This window comes from Macrobrachium rosenbergii, chromosome 20 (assembly GCF_040412425.1).
Source record: "Macrobrachium rosenbergii isolate ZJJX-2024 chromosome 20, ASM4041242v1, whole genome shotgun sequence".
In the NCBI taxonomy this organism is placed as follows: domain Eukaryota; kingdom Metazoa; phylum Arthropoda; class Malacostraca; order Decapoda; family Palaemonidae; genus Macrobrachium; species Macrobrachium rosenbergii.
Window position 1 is genome coordinate 33,343,030 of NC_089760.1, and position 16,082 is coordinate 33,359,111.

General features: G+C 36.8%; 2 protein-coding genes across 9 annotated transcripts in view; both read left to right on the forward strand.

Annotated features, from left to right (window-relative positions):
* LOC136849227 (DNA mismatch repair protein Msh3-like) overlaps positions 1–7,755 on the forward strand; it is a 95,209-nt gene extending 87,454 nt beyond the window's left edge. For all 3 annotated transcript variants that reach the window (XM_067122441.1, XM_067122440.1, XM_067122442.1), the window contains exons 18-21: positions 1,133–1,319; positions 3,166–3,277; positions 3,493–3,658; positions 7,215–7,755. In XM_067122441.1, the coding sequence (XP_066978542.1) occupies positions 1,133–1,319; positions 3,166–3,277; positions 3,493–3,658; positions 7,215–7,302 (553 nt within the window). In that variant the 3' untranslated portion in view covers positions 7,303–7,755. The remainder of the gene's footprint in view (positions 1–1,132; positions 1,320–3,165; positions 3,278–3,492; positions 3,659–7,214) is intronic.
* A 7,552-nt stretch (positions 7,756–15,307) lies between these two features.
* Positions 15,308–16,082, forward strand: part of PIG-O (phosphatidylinositol glycan anchor biosynthesis class O) — a 33,634-nt gene continuing 32,859 nt past the window's right edge. For 2 of the 6 annotated variants that reach the window (XR_010856275.1, XM_067122461.1), the window contains exon 1: positions 15,655–15,788. The gene's annotated coding sequence lies outside the window, so the exon portion shown is untranslated. Of the gene's footprint in view, positions 15,816–16,082 lie in introns of all 6 variants that reach the window. The other 4 variants (XR_010856274.1, XM_067122460.1, XM_067122459.1 and 1 more) reach the window with 3 other exon arrangements.

Sequence of the window (16,082 nt, forward strand, 5' to 3'; positions counted from 1 at the left end):
TGTTATCCATGTCTTTAGCCATCCTGAGTATTGTGTGGTAAGGAATATCAATTATAGGGGACTAAGTGATCTTTATGTGTGATGTTACTAGGTCATAAACTGCTAAGAGTCTTTCATAACATCACCACTGTCTCTGCAGTGTTTAAATACTGAGGGACATCTTTTAACCCAGTTAAATAGGAAAATATTTAAGTAATTTAGTAAACATACACCTGAAAAACCTACAGAAGGATAATTGTGATGGTGCCTAGGTAGAAAAAGATGTGAATACAAAGGTGAAAAAAGGATGTAAAGGTAAGACAAGCTAAACTTTCTCCCTACACACAACACAGTCATCCAGATTGAAAACAAGCAACCATTGCTCTGTGACTGGGCTAAGTTCCTCAGGAATATATTTTTATTGAAAAGTGAATGATTCAATACCAAAAGCATTATAATATGGGTTTAATGTGGATATGTTCTTAGCAACTAAAAAATAATATACCATTGATCATGGAATAACACCTCAGCCAACTCTAGGCACTTGTTTGCAATATATATATAACTGCTTTAAACAAACAAAATTAATTAAAGATAAACCACATAATGGAAAACAATGAAACAAAAAAGAAAATGGACAGAAACTGAAGAAATGATTATACTTTTATCAGGCCCCATGAAGATCCCCAGAGCATTTACAGATTGTTTGCAATAGTACAGTACTATAAATGTGCATGTTATCATTTAAAGAAAATAAAGTTACACAGTGCAAGGGAAACAGAGAGAGAATTAGAAGAAGCATAACAAATGTAAGTTGTTTTCAGTTCAGTAATGTTTTCAACGGAATATATGCTTGTCTTGCCAATCTCTTGTTCTTTTCAATGGTATGAATTATTAGACACCTTAATAAACTTGTTTACACTGAACAGATGAGTAAAGAGTACACACACACACTGATCAACTTCTTACAAGGTTGTGGGTAGAGTCTTTGTCTGCAAGAACACTTCAGCATGCTCTCTCTCTCTCTCTCTCTCTCTCTCTCTCTCTCTCTCTCTCTCTCTCTCTCTCTCTCTCTCTCTCTCTCTCTCTCTCTCTCTCTCTCTCTTTAATATCACTAAGGTATTCACGTTCTGTGTTAAAATTTTTTTTCCAGAATGGGAGCAGCTGATGAGATTTACTCAGGACGAAGTACTTTTATGGTAGAAGTTGGAGAAACTGCCGATATAATGCGGGAAGCTACATGTCATTCTCTTGTCATCTTGGATGAGCTTGGTCGAGGCACCTCAACCCATGATGGAGTAGCTATCGCTATGGCCTCACTTGATTACTTCTTGAATAAAGTAAGTTTTTACATCTGTATCAGTTTTAACAGCTGTTGCTTCAGTAAGCAAATAATTCTTCTGTGTATGTATGGAGTGCAACCATTGTTTTGTGGGTGCTCTCATTTTGTAGTTTTATGGGTTCCGTAATTTAAGTGAATTTTCTTTTACAATTACTTGCCATTGTTTAAGGCATATTGAGTATCGGATGCCTGCACAGAAGGGGTAATCCAGGAAGAGGATGATGATGTAGAGCCACCCTAGGAAAAAAGAATGAAGCAAGCAGGGAAGGTGGAAGGTTGAGGCAGACTTTACCCTTCAGAGCACCAAGTTAAAAGGGATGAGCAAGAGCTGAAATGAGTACACCGGACAGGACATAGCTGGATGTGCCTTCCATCATTGTAACCACAGCATGCAGAGTGAGGAATGAACACAGAACCAAAACATACCTGAGGGAGCAGAAAAGCCCAATAATCCCAGGCCATAACCACTACCAAAGGTGAACTACTAGTGAGAAAGAGACTGCCACACTCAAGCCCCTGACTTACTGACTTAGTCACTCCAATCAAGGCAAATTTATCACTATAAAAAAATTGCATAACCAACTCTGTAACAGACCATTAATCACATTATGTAACCAACTCTGTAACGGACATTCATTCAAATGATGGGTCAGGAAGACATGGAGAACCATCTGAATCTTTCATGGAGAAGGAGAAAGCAAGCCTGAAGACCAGTGTTCAGTAAATCTCTCAAAACAAAGAGTGGAAATAGAAAGTGCCCAGTGCTTGAAAGGTCAACAGATATGCTGTTGAAACCACAATCCCCAAGCATGAGAAGAAAGGACTGAGTCCCAATTTGCTAAAGAAAGACCAGCTTTGTTGTCTTGACTCTCTATCATCAAATAGAAGGGCAGCAACCAAAGGCATTAGAGGGGATGGATGAATAGTCAGTAAAAGGGGTTGGCAGATGTACTGAGGCTCTCTGAGAAGGAAGAGTCAATCTGGTATAAGTACAGTATTTAGAATAAGTAGGAAAGGGATTACTCGACACTGGGTAAAATCCAAATTAATTCAAGGACCAGTGCAACTTTTGGACACAGGTGGAGAAGAGAGAACTGGAGAGAAGAACCTTAAAGATGACCAGATCATGTAGAGGACTCAAGGAGGCATTCCCCTTAAAGGTGAAACGATACGGCAAAGCAGGGGGATGGGGGCTCAACTTGCAGGGCATCAGAGGAACTGAACCTGTCATTTAGTGAACTATGATTTTGTGTGCCACATTTAGAGTAAACTAAATCAGTATACGCTGCAGTTGTCTTCCACTGCCATCTTGCAACAAGACAGATAGATGGATGCAGCTTGGCAAGTAGTGAACAGGTCATATAATATTTGAATTTATTTAGACTGAAGAAATGACAGCCAAAATCAATTTGATATCTTTAAATTTACAGTCAAGAATTTTATGAGAATACATATTTCATTTTTTAAAATGGTTTATAGTGGGTAACAGAAATTGTCATTACTTGCTAAAATTGTTATGGGATTTACCATTTCATGGTAACTTTAGAAACCTTGGTACTGTAAAACTGTTACTTGTTACATCAGACATTAGTTTTTACACCATTACTGCCCTTCTCTTTTACTGTTTAAGTTTTACTTCCAATTAAGCAGAAATGTGATTTCCTCCTGTTAGTAAGAGGAGTCTTACCTTAACAGTGTGGCATTATTGTATTTTTTAAGTGGTGTACAGTACGTTGCAAATAGCTGAAATAATTTGTATTTTGTGAAATTTGTATTTTATTAAATATCAAAAGTTGATAAGGTTTAGAAAAAATGTGCATTTAATTACTTGTACATATTTTCAGGTTAAATGTCTGACAATCTTTGTCACTCACTACCTTCCTCTAACGGAGTTTGAAGTCCTCTATCCAGAGAGTGTCGGCAACTTCCACATGGCTTTCTTGGTGAATGAAGAAGGTTTGTAACAAAATTGTTAGAGGCTTGGGATGCTTCTCTCATTATTTATTTTCTACAAGATAAAAGAGCTTTATTGAGTAATTCTTATTTACTTCAGTTATACATTATGGTAAAATATTAAAATAATACTATGCAGTTTTTTTTTTCTTTGCATAGTTACATAATTTGAATTAGACATACATCGTCATATGTTGACCTTTTATTTCTGTCAACAGAATTAGATGGAGTAGAGGTTGTGACATTTTTGTATCAACTAACAGCTGGAAGTGCCGGGCAGAGTTATGGTCTTAATGTAGCTCGCCTTGCAAAAATCCCACCTCCTGTATTGAAAAGAGCTTCTGATAAATCTAAGGAACTTGCAAAAATATGCGGGATGAAAAGGTAAAATAATCTCTGTATATTATAACATCTTTTTGTAATTACTGGGATTTTAAAATAATCTGAAGACAAATAATTATATATCTCTAAAGGGATACAGGTAAGAGGTGCAGAGAAATATGAATGATGGTGAGACAAGAAAATGGAATAGGCAGACTGGTTAAGGATGAAATGGTTGTAGATGTGGTGGAAGCAAGGGAAATAAATGAAGGAATAATGAATATTAAAATGACCTTAGGAAAGACAATAATGCATTCTTCAGTTGGTGCTAAAAACCCATCAATTTACAACAGCCTTGAGGTGTGTCGACTCCATTTCCAGTGCCAAAAAAAAAAAAATATCCAACTCACTCTCTACATGCCCTGGCTCCAGAGCTCCTCGGTTGGCAGAAAATGATTCTATCACGTGGGTCTGTTGATCCGATGAGACCCATAGACTTCTTCCCAGAGCTGCACCAATTCTTGGTGTACACTGTTTCAGACTACAATGCTGTATATGTGTTGTCTTTCAATTCCTTGTCTAGGTGGTGATTTTATCTTAATCTTTATAATTAGTGTACCTTAGGGTTTAATAAGTGTGTTAAGTGCTGCTTATTTGAGCTTCTGGTGGGTGTCATTCTGTTACAGACTGCTCACTGTAGGTCTTCTTTTTATTTTGAATACCCATTCTTCTTGGCTGATATTCTTTAATTAGGATTTTGTTTATATTAAATGATCTTTGCTATTCTTAGTGCTCTGTTTTTTTGTGCTCAGATCAAATACCAAAGACTACATCATTTGTTTTGCACAGTCATTTAGTTTTTATGATTTTTCTTATTGGGAGTACATAATGCATTTTCATTATGTTCCACGCCATTGGTTTTTTACCACAATTGATACTTAATGATTCATGATTATCAGACAAAAGTTTTATTACTTACATAGTTTGTGTTACTTTGTGAAAGAGTTGTGATACATTATTTGGTTTTGGGATCTAGTTCATTGTTTGAGCCCTCTTAAGGTGATCAGTTATACATTTTTTAAATGAATAATTTTTCATATCATGGTTTAGCATAGATATATCAACACATTTTGTAAGCATTGCAGTAATTTCATGCCTAGCTTAGAGACAGAGCTTTATTTATAATGTGGTGCCTGTCAATTTGTACCCCTGATCTGCTTTGCAAAGTGTATAGGGAGAAATCTCAGTCCCAGTGGCAACTATTTGATATTAGAAAGAGCAATAGATACCCTAAGAGCTCAGGTAAGAACTTGTTATCCTCTGCTTCAGATATATCTCTAACCCCTTTCTGTTTCAGCTTCATCTACCTCTCAGAGGCCTACTGATTCAGTTCCCCTGGTCTCTTGAGTCCACTAAAATGGCAGGTTAAAACGAACACTACCACTGTGCTTCACTGCATAAGCAAATGGAATTAAGCTTACATAAGATTTTTTAGAATCTGCCTGATGATTTATCTACCCCTTTTGATAGAAGGGATCTCTTTCCCATACATATTTGTTGTACTAGATCACCATTTTTGGAGGCTTATCATGTCTCTACGAGTGCTGAGATACATAATGAGCTGTGCTCATCGCTTTATCCTTCAGCATCAGATGAAAGTGCTTCTCCAGGAGCTGTTGTTTCCCCACATGAATGGTGCTCTTTGGAGATAAGTTCCTTAGCGCCAAATGCTAGTAACATGCTGTCTGCTGATTTGTCTAGCTCAATTGCCACTGATGATGCAGTTGCCAAAGGCAGCATTCATAAGACACATTCATCCTCCAATTTCTCTCATTTAGCAAAGAAATGTCTTGAGGATAATAGCACTTTAGCATTATTATTATTCTCTTACATATCAGAATTAATCAGTAAAATTTTACATTCTTTTTAGTGTTTATATGTATGTTGTCATATAGTATTTTACAGTATTTGAATGCAGTATAAATGTAGAATGAGAGGATAATCAATGCAAGGTTTCCTATTTTTTAGGTATTTAGTAACAATAACATCATTAGTGATTTTCAGTAGTCTTTCCAAGCATTTATATGTGATAAAACAGTCTCCACTAACGGATAGTTTGCTTGTAGCTGTCGTCCAGTGCACAACTCTGCTGAACTGTGTTGTTTTGTTGTGTTATTTTTAGTGGTTAATATGAATACATCATCATGGAGCAATAAGAAGTTAGAAATGACAGCTAACCAGAAAGAAAAGTACAGTAGATAGAAATATGGAAGAGGATGTTTCTAGTTCATTAATAAGTGTCCAAAATGGGGGAGATGCAAAGTTTCGCTGAAAAATATTACCCTAACAAAGCTGTAGCAAACCATGTTATAAACCTGCTGAATGATAATGCTGTTTCACTCTAGGAACATTTTTAAATGCAAGTAAAACCAACATTATTGGACTAGTTTCTAATGAGACAGAAACACAGTGGGTCTAAAGAAGAAAGCAGTAGAAAGAGACAAAAAAGAAACAACCCCAGATGCACTGTTGCCTGCTGTTTTTATGGGAGAGGACTCCTCCTTCAAACAATAACATCTCTCCTATTCATTTTCATTTATTTCATGTATTTACGTTGTTTTTTCTGTCAAATCTGAGTTAAGATGCTTTCATTTGGTTTATTTTCTGGAAATCTGGAATGGATTAACCCAATTCCCATTATTTCATGTGGGAAGAATTCTTTTGGGTTTAAGGACATATCAGTTAAAAGGACAGCCTTCTGGGGTAGATTAAGTCTGTTAACCAAGGTATAACTGCATAGAGGATCTTCCAAAGATAGGAGATAAGTTTGGGCATGCAGTTGCTAGAGTTTGCAGGCTGTATTATAGATTCATACTAATGGGAACATAGGGACTGCAGCTTTAACAACTGTGTTGGGACAGGTTGAGGGGTTGGATGTCACCATCGCCACCACCAAGTGAGTAGTACAATCTTCTTTCCATTTAACAAAGTTGGGTACTTATATGGTCATTACTCTCAGGCAACGAATAGTCACCTGAGACAGTGGTTTATTCCATAGAAAGAGATTTATGTAATCAGTGAGCTATATAGCAACTGTTATTCTGTGGTAGTTATTCTCTAGTGTGTTACACAAGGCACGATGTAAGTGGGAACCCTTATGAGGGCATACGACTAAAAAAGTCAGTGATTTGTATGTACAGTAAACCCCCATATTCGCATTCTCATGGTTTGCGGACTCACGTATTTGCGGGTTTCTCTGTGGAACATATCTAGCCATCATTCGCGGAAAATTCGCCCATTCGCGGTATTTTTCACTGAGAAATATTCACTAATTACTGTATTTTCATATAATTTTCATGAATAAATGTACTTTTTGTGATAAAACTATTAAAATACTCAGGTATAAGCATTTTTACAGGGTTTTTCTTGGTTTAAGCTATCAAAATGGGCAGTTCTAAGTGTTTTTAGAGGGGTTTTAAGCATTCACGGATTTGACCTGTTTGCGGGGATGTGTGGGACACATCCCCCGCGAATACGGGGGGTTCACTGTATACAATTTTTTTTATTTTGTCCTAATTCCAAAGCATTGTCTCATATAGATGTCCTTTCCTCCTTTCAGGAAAGGGAAGGAGTTATTTAAGAAGTTTTTAAGTACCACAGAATCTCCAAGAAGTTTGGTGCAAGAGTTGATTAGCAGTGAAATTTGAGATTATATACTATAATTACAAAGAATGTGTCAAGTTGACAGATAGTGTGAGACCTAAAGACTAAGAGTATAATTCTGCTGGATTGTCATAATGATTGCAAGACTGCTTAAATTCCGAGGAAATTAATGCCTTAATGTTTAGGACTTTAAACCCTAGGTACAATTTTTTTGTTATTGTTCTTCATAAATATTTAACTCTAATTTGACTGGATGAAACTTTTACTTATTTGGCATTGATTGATGTACTTTTTGGTGTTATTTTTAGTAACATGGCTTCCTGTGTCAGTTAATTTAAGATGCCTTTGTGATCCTTGAATGGATTTTTTTTATATTATGTAATTTGAAATTTTTCCTGTCATCTGGCAATTGTTTTGATATTTACACAATTTTGAATGATACAAAGATAATTTTTAATCAATGAAAATTACTGTGAACAGTAAAATGAGACACTTTACCTTCTGGTTTTACTTTGCTTATAAGTATTTAGTGGATTAACTCTTGAATAAGAAAAACATTTCATATTGTATCTGGAACTCCTGTCATAAGTATTATATTTTGTAGTGCATGTTAGATGATATGTTTTTAAGGAGAATTACAGTATGTATGAAGTGTTGTATATTTAAGGATTTTGAGATACCTCCACTTATCTTAATCAATTAAAAGAATACACCCACTTGTATGTTGCCCTCTCCATTTCTCTCTCTCAGTCCAAAATTTCAGTGACATAATAGTGAATTTGACTAAGTAAAGCTGGCAATTGCACTTCTATAGCAATGATTGTATCTACAGTATAGTACCTTTGTAAGGATAGTCATAGATTCAATTCCAAGTGTGGTTATATATGTGTACCAGGTATTTTAAAGTGCTTTCTGGTAATGAATATTGTGGTGTGCATGCTCTCTCTCTCTCTCTCTCTCTCTCTCTCTCTCTCTCTCTCTCTCTCTCTCTCTCTCTCTCTCTCTCTCTCTCTCTCTCTCTCTCTAGCCCCTTTTGGATTGTGGGAATATGAAAGCAGGTATTTAATGCTGATTTTCAGCACTGAGATCAAAATAACACATTTCCCAAGCAGCTAAGGTCCTCTATATGTTTTCCTTGCTCTGTCAAGCCTGATCTTTAATTGACAAACTCAGTAGATATTGAATAAGGTTTTGGTTGCTGATCCATTAAATATGAGCATGCTAAATCTGGCTTGCGTATTAATTAATATTGTAGGTTTAAAAGAAATTGAAGGAAGTTCCATTTATATTAATGCACTAAAGAATATAATCATACTAAGTTGCTCTCTCTCTCTCTCTCTCTCTCTCTCTCTCTCTCTCTCTCTCTCTCTCTCTCTCTCTCTCTCTCTCTCTCTCTCTCTCTCCATACAAGTCCATACAAATCCATCAGTCATATTGAGCCCATATTGTGGTCAAATTGTTCCACAGGCACAACAAGCCTGAAGTCATAAAATTGAAAGAAGTCAGTGAGGAACAGTGCATGTGTACCTGTGGAACATCAGTTGGTGTAACTGCCAGCTAATTCAGTTGTGTAGATTAGACCTGATGCAGTGAGACTGAGGGAATAACAGGTGGGTAATTAGTATATTATTGATGGGTTATATGAAAAATGTTTTATTATGAAAAGTTAATAAATTCTTGGCAAACCTGTCAGTCATATCGAGCCTGAATCTATTTAGGCAGAAGATCAAGCAGGGAAAAATCCCAATCTTTGCAAAGGAAGGATGTACGCACCAGATCCTTGGAGACAATATAAGTTGGGAACCAAGTTTCTAAAGTATACTCATAGGGTACTGTACTGTAAAACTTATATCTCTTTAGAATGAAGATGAACGAACAAGGGTGATGGCTAAAAGGAGGAAGAGAAAGATGATTGCAAAACACATGCCTTTGGTAAAAATAGACTAGCTGCAACTAACATTCTTAACGAGTGCAACCCCATTTCCTTGTATTTAATAAATTTTCAGATAAAAGCCAGCAAAACTCAACTTACATCTCCACCTACCTGCATTTAGGATAGCTGAAATCTTAATATTCCTCTTGAATACCAGAGAAGTTGAGATGGCCTCATATGAAATATCTGAATATTCCTGTAGGATGACCGGTCTTAGCCAATGCGTGACATTTTTCTTAGAAACATTTTTCCTTTGCAGATGTATAGACTAAAAGAACTGAGGTAGCTGACAGGTTCTCACCAAGCAAAATAGAATATCTAATGTATCACTGGAATAGTAAATGCAGCTGTAGTGCAGCCTGGAGCACCAGCTTTCTGGATCCTGGCAACAAAATCTAGAGTGAATAACAGATCGAGTGAACACCAACCCTTGGTATGTGTGACATTGCTAGAGAAGGCTTTTAACTCACTAACTTTTTAGATGAGCAAATGTCAACAAGAAGGCTGTCTTGATTATAAAGTGTTACAGGGAATCCTCCACAGCTGTTCATTCAGAGCACTGGTGAGGTTGTGATGAACTAAGGCGAGGGCACATACTTCTACTTTATTGTATTTAAGGCTACCCTTGTGGTGGAAGTTGTAACAATTCTTGTTCAATACTTGACGAACACACTTCCCAAAACAGTGAGACTAGGCCCTCAGTAAATCATTTAAGTCCCCATCATGACACATACGTTCATCTACGTTCATTGCACATAGAATTCATTCCCCATGATTTGTTCTTGATGCTTAGATGGATGCAATACAAGGGTGAGTGTTTCTTTGAGGAAGGCGTCAGCTTTAAGGTTGATATCTCATCTGGTTCTGCATTATAACTAATAGAGGCTGGCATTTGACCAAGGAACTAATGGAGATAGCCAGAGGGGATCATTAGTTCCAAAGACCCTTTAACACATCCTCATATGTAGGCCTTCTTCTTGTAATTAGCTGAAGGCATAGGCAACGCCTTCCTTGAGACAAAATTCAAAAAGTTTGTGACTCCATTTTTATTATGATATTTTATGATTATACCAGTTTTCCCCGTATCGTGATCATAGAAATCACATTTTTTATTTTTCATGTATCCAGCCTGCTAGCAATCCTGAAACATTTTTCCCTTTTTACTAGTTGCTATTACTTGATTTACTTCAGGTCAGCACCTATCCTTCCCCACCTTTCCCTCAGTTGAATATTATGCGTAAAGTTTTATTCCTGTTTTCTCAGTGTATATGTCACCCCATTTTTTGAACAGATAGAATATATTTCCTTCAAACTCCCTGTGATTTTAATAATAATAAAATTCCGTATGAAAATTGAGTGCATAGTGTTTTATCTACAGTTAATATTAGATTAACTTTGACCCAAAATCAAAAGTTGCCATCCTCAAGATATTTAACTTTGGCAAGTGAATTGAAGGTGAAGATTTGAACCCAAAACTAGTAAATCATGTGGAGATTGTACTGCAACTTTTTTTTTTTTTTTTTTTTTTTTTTTTTTTTTTGAACTAAGGTTGAGGCAAAAGAATTCATCGCAGCCTTTTGATTGGTCAGCTTCAACTGGTTGTGTATCTAGTGTAGTGAAATACTTAATTTGATTTTTGTTTGACAGGTGATGTAAATACTGTGTAATAGCTGTACTAGATATTGTTCCTTGAAGGATTCGTCATACACTATACTATTACTGGCCCAAGCAATGTTTATTTCTCTTCCAGAGAAGATGAGAGTTAGTTGAAGTTTATTCTTATTCATAAGGAAGTTGCACCTTGAACCCAAATATTGAAATTGAAATTCTGAACATGATGGTACTTTTGCCTTACTTGTATTGATCTCATTTTTCTCTGTAAAATTAATGTGAATTTCTTTAAAATTGAAATCCCACTTATGAAGAGAAAGACAGACCTTTCAGCAATCTTCAAGGTACAGCTGTAGGATATTGTAAAGCATGCTTAGCTTAGCCTAGGACGTGATCATTGCATTTGAATATTAAGTGTTGGTGCTGTATGCACTGTGAATATTAAAATTTGGTAAGTTTATAGCAAAAGTTGAGAGTACTTATTGAGGAGAATAGTCTAATGTGTCTTAAGTGTCAATTTTGTTATTTGGTAGAAAATATGTTAATGGTAATATTTTATGACTGCCAAATTTTTAAAGTAGTTTATTCCTTGTTGGCTGAAATGTGTTGCAGTTCTTCAGTGAGGAGACATGCCCTAGGCTCAGAAATGGTTGGTATACCACGTGAGGAACATTTGATAGCCAGTTGCTTTACGACGTGCCCTCTACTAAAAGCATCCCATCTGTTATTGGCAAGAGGCATAGAGATACAGCCTCCCCTTCAACTTTCTGTCGAGACAAATGACAAGGGTCGATGTTAAATTTATAACTGCTGTATATTTTGTTTTAAATCTGTTGACCATCTAATATATTTGTAAAACAATAAAGCTGCTTAAATGCATAGGTAGGAACAAGTTTTCACCATGCACTTCCCCCTTATCCAATCTTGGTTAGATGATTGCAGAGAGGTGATTGTCTTTCCCAAGCCTGGATGGCAAGGGTTGGAGTCAGGAAGGTCATCCATCCATAAAACCAGCCAAAACAAATAGTGAAATAATCACAAGATAGAAATACATGGAAAAAGCTCATTAAAAACAGTGACCCTGACTAAGAATTAAACCAAGAAGAAGAGAGGTGATTGTGGTCCGTTTCTTTCTCACCCTTCCTCCCTTTAGTAACTGGAAGTAAAATGTGTATACTGTACAGTTCTTAGTGTATCTATCACCCCACTTTTGAAGTATGATTTTGATAAAAATTCAGACTCCCAAAACCTTGAATAAGAGTAAGTAGACTTGTATTTAAGTGAATGGGTTAAAACTACCTATGAAGACTTTTAGACATTGTTGGAAACTCATCTCCCCATGTCTGGGACTGACATATGGTTTCTACCTAATTTCTAGGTAAGCATAGCCTATAAACTCACACTTGTGGACTATAATGTTGAGCAGTCTTGGCAATTGGTAGTGAGTTGTCATGATTACTTCCTAAAATAATTGATGCAGTTGTACTTTTGTATACAGAGAAGGATAGCCTTTTCCCTTGACCCCAGATGAAGTTGAAATTTTGAACACGATGGTAGTCTTCTTACCGTAATTATTTAACTTTATTTTTCTCCTATAAACACCAGATAAATTTCTCTAAAATTTACATTCCTCCAACATGAAGAGAAGGCAAGCTCATTCTGTGACCTTAACCAGCTACAGGAAACCTTGGTGAGTACTGGTTTCAGTTTTATTTATACCAGCAGAAGGTAAAGATTTATGATACTGAAAGTTAAAATATTAGAATTTAGACAAATCTTGCTCGAACTGTAACTGTTGTGTGGATTTTGATAAAAACAAGAGTCAGAACCTTTGTATATCCGTAGATCAACAGCAGGTCATACCCCTGTTGAAGATGCTAAAGATCATCATTTCAGTCTTTATATGGAAAATTGAAAAATGGACCATGTTTACAACCAGCAAGCCAGATGTGAAACTTGAACAACTGCTGGGTAGTCTCAAGGGAGAGGCATGTGAAGTAATCCTTAGTCTTCAGCTTGCTGAAGAAAATTATAAGATAGCCTTAAAGATCCTGGGAGAGCAGTGTTTATAATGACGGATGTTATGTTTGTGGTGGTAGACTTTATGGTTACCTTCGAAAAATAATTGTTGACTTTGGCACAGCTATAAGTTGAATGCCTTATGCCTCACATGGAACTGATTAGCATCTTGTTATAAAAGGGCCTGAAAGATACTTGTGTCCATGCTGGAAGACTGAATTTGCATCTGATGTGTATCACAAGAGACCTTGGCTATTCTCTGTCATGATGCAAACACTTATAGCCCCACGATTAGAGATGTATTGACTCTGGCTACCACAGGAACCACACATAATGGGTGGTCCCACTCTCCACCTCGCCAAAGGACAACAATAATTCTAATGGCTTCCATATAGCCATCTCTTCATGGAGCCACATACATGACCACAAAACACCCCAAATGTTTAGTACCCCACTCAATACACCCTTTGATCTTGTAGTTGAGGAGAGCATAGCAACAAAATTTGTATTGCTTTGACCAACTATATGATGCAAGGACACAAAACAATTAATTTACTCTTGTTTTTAAAGCCTTAAGACAGGCCATCACTCAACATATTGCACAGGACAATTCCCATGCCACAGTTTGTGGCACTTGACTAACACATTTTTGTGCTTATAAACATTAATGAGTACCACCAATATAAATGTCATTGCATCAAGTTCAATTACTGCTACAATGCAGCCAGCGCAACCCACAAAATCTGGAACTATCTATGCAATGTGTTCTCCTAAAACAAGAAGCGAGGCTGTTCGGACTGCCCCTGAGTTGAACTTACCCAGTAAGCTGCAAAGAGATGACCATAGTCTCTTTTTCAGCCCTCCTACATCTAGCAATTAGAATTAAAAATGGATATAGAAAGTTTCAGAATGAATTTCATCCTGATTTTGAAGTTTAACTGTAGTGAAAATTCAGACTCTTCCAAACCATTGAAGAAGAGTAAAGAGGTTCATAGTGAAGTGAGTTTAGTTAGAACTGACCAAGAAGAATTTTAGATGCAGGTTGGCTAAGGTACAGAGGTCCTTGTTCGTTAGTGTTAATCCTGATAAGAACAATTGGAAAGTTGGAAATTATTAGTATGTCATATTTGTTTTTGATTAATGTGAATGGTAAGTCACCCTCTTACTTGACTTGGATAAGCAGCTCGATGATGGGACTTGATAACTAGGCAGAGCCTGAGAGGAGACTTAAAATTGTTTTTGATTTTTTAGATTGCAGTGGGAGAGTATTATATTACATTACTTGACAGTTAGTTTCAATAGACTGCCATTTATGGTACTAAGGCAGTTCTAATGATATCGAAGGATCTGTAAAAAAATTTTTAATGTTAATGGTTTTTAGGAGTAAATAGATTTTATTCAAGAATTAAAATCACCATAGTGGGTTAGCACCATTAGTGCTCCTTACAGGGTGCACTGTAGGCATTACTAAAGGTTCTTTGCAGCGTCCCTTCGGCCCCTAGCTGCAACCCCTTTCATTCCTTTTACTGTACCTCCATTCATATTATCTTTCTTCCCATCTTGCTTTCCACCCTCTTCTAACAAATATTTCAAAGTGCAACTGGGAGGTTTTTCTCCTGTTACACCTTTCAAACCCCTTACTCTCAATTTCCTTTCCAGCGCTGAATGACCTCATAGGTCCCAGTGCTTGGCCTTTGACCTAAACTTTATATTCCATTCTGTTCAAGAGTTAAAACTGCATCCACTATAACAAATGAGCGTCATAATCAAGCTTGTCTCTTATGGCTTATTGCAAAACAGTGACCGTCTATACAAAATGAGACAAAATTTTACTAATTTTCTGCAACTTCTCTTATTCTTTTAGATGAAATTTGTTCCATTTTTTTTTATTATGATTTCTATCGAACTTTCGTTCATTCGTGCTTTTCGAATCTTTTGCTTTTGTCACCCTTCACACATGCCTGACACATTTCTATAGTAAGACCCACGCCGTCTTTTGACAAAAGTCTGGTAATTTTATGTGTTGATGAAAAGAATTTAACTTATTTAGACATCAGCTGACAGATTTCCAGTTTACAGAAAACTATTGAGATGGCTTTGTCTGTCTGTCCGCACTTTTTCTGTCCACCCTTAGATCTTAAAAACTACTGAGGCTAGAGAGATACAATGTTATTGGTATGTTGATCATCCACCCTCCAATTATCAAACACCAAACTGCAGCCCGCTAGCCTCAGTAGTTTTTATTTTCTTTAAGGTTAAAGTTAGCCATAATCGTGCGTCTGGCAACTATTTAGGACAGGCCACCACCGGGCCGTGGCTGAGTTTCATGGGCTGTGGTTGAGGCCACCACCAGACCGTAACTGACTTTCTTGGGCCACGGCTGAAAGTTTCACACAGCATTAAACGCTGTACAGAAAACTCGATTGCTTTCTTCGGCGCATTTTTTACTTGTTTATAACTCTGAAGCTTTGCTTTAGTTTCAGTCTGCATGACATGTGCCAGGCGTCTTGTCAGTTGTAAAAACATACAGTAGCTTACACTTCTATTTCCGCTAGTTCTTTCAAGTATGTTTATGTTTATTATGTTAACATTCCTATCAGGGTTTGTTGCTAAAGAACATTAAAAGTCTTAACAGTTTTCATTAATCGTGATGCTTTGGTTTAGTATTCAAAATATAAGAAAACTTTGACATCCTTCCCAAGCAAAGTTAGATACCCTCACATTTTATAGTTATGAACTTGAAAGGGTAAGAATAAACATTTGAACGTAACTTTAATGGCATTATAGTACACTTGAAGAACATTACACAAAGCCGGCGCGAAATTATCGAAAGGAAACGGACTCGCAAGTCGCATATCCCTCGGGGACGTTTCCTAATCTCTCCTGGAGCCGCAGAACGTCAACAAAGTGTGTCGTCGGCTCAGCTGTGGCCGTGCAACTTGACGATTTAGCATGGGATGTAGGGGCGTACGTATTTTTAGGCCTGTTTTAACGGTAAATGTTTATCATTTTTCATAACAGATTGTCTTTTTCCTGTGTTGCGGTTGCTTTAGGGTAATTCGCGTGTTTATCGAGATTAGGCTACGATGCTTTTAGGCTTGGTGGGGCAAGTTGTCATGGGCTGCGGTACTACCGGTATCCAATGTAGGTCATTTTATAAGTTCCAAAAGGCACTGTGGATCTGATCATTTTTAGGTGATACAGCGGAAGGTTAGTTTGCAGAACGACGGGATCAGACTCGCACACTACCTCCGAATGGAA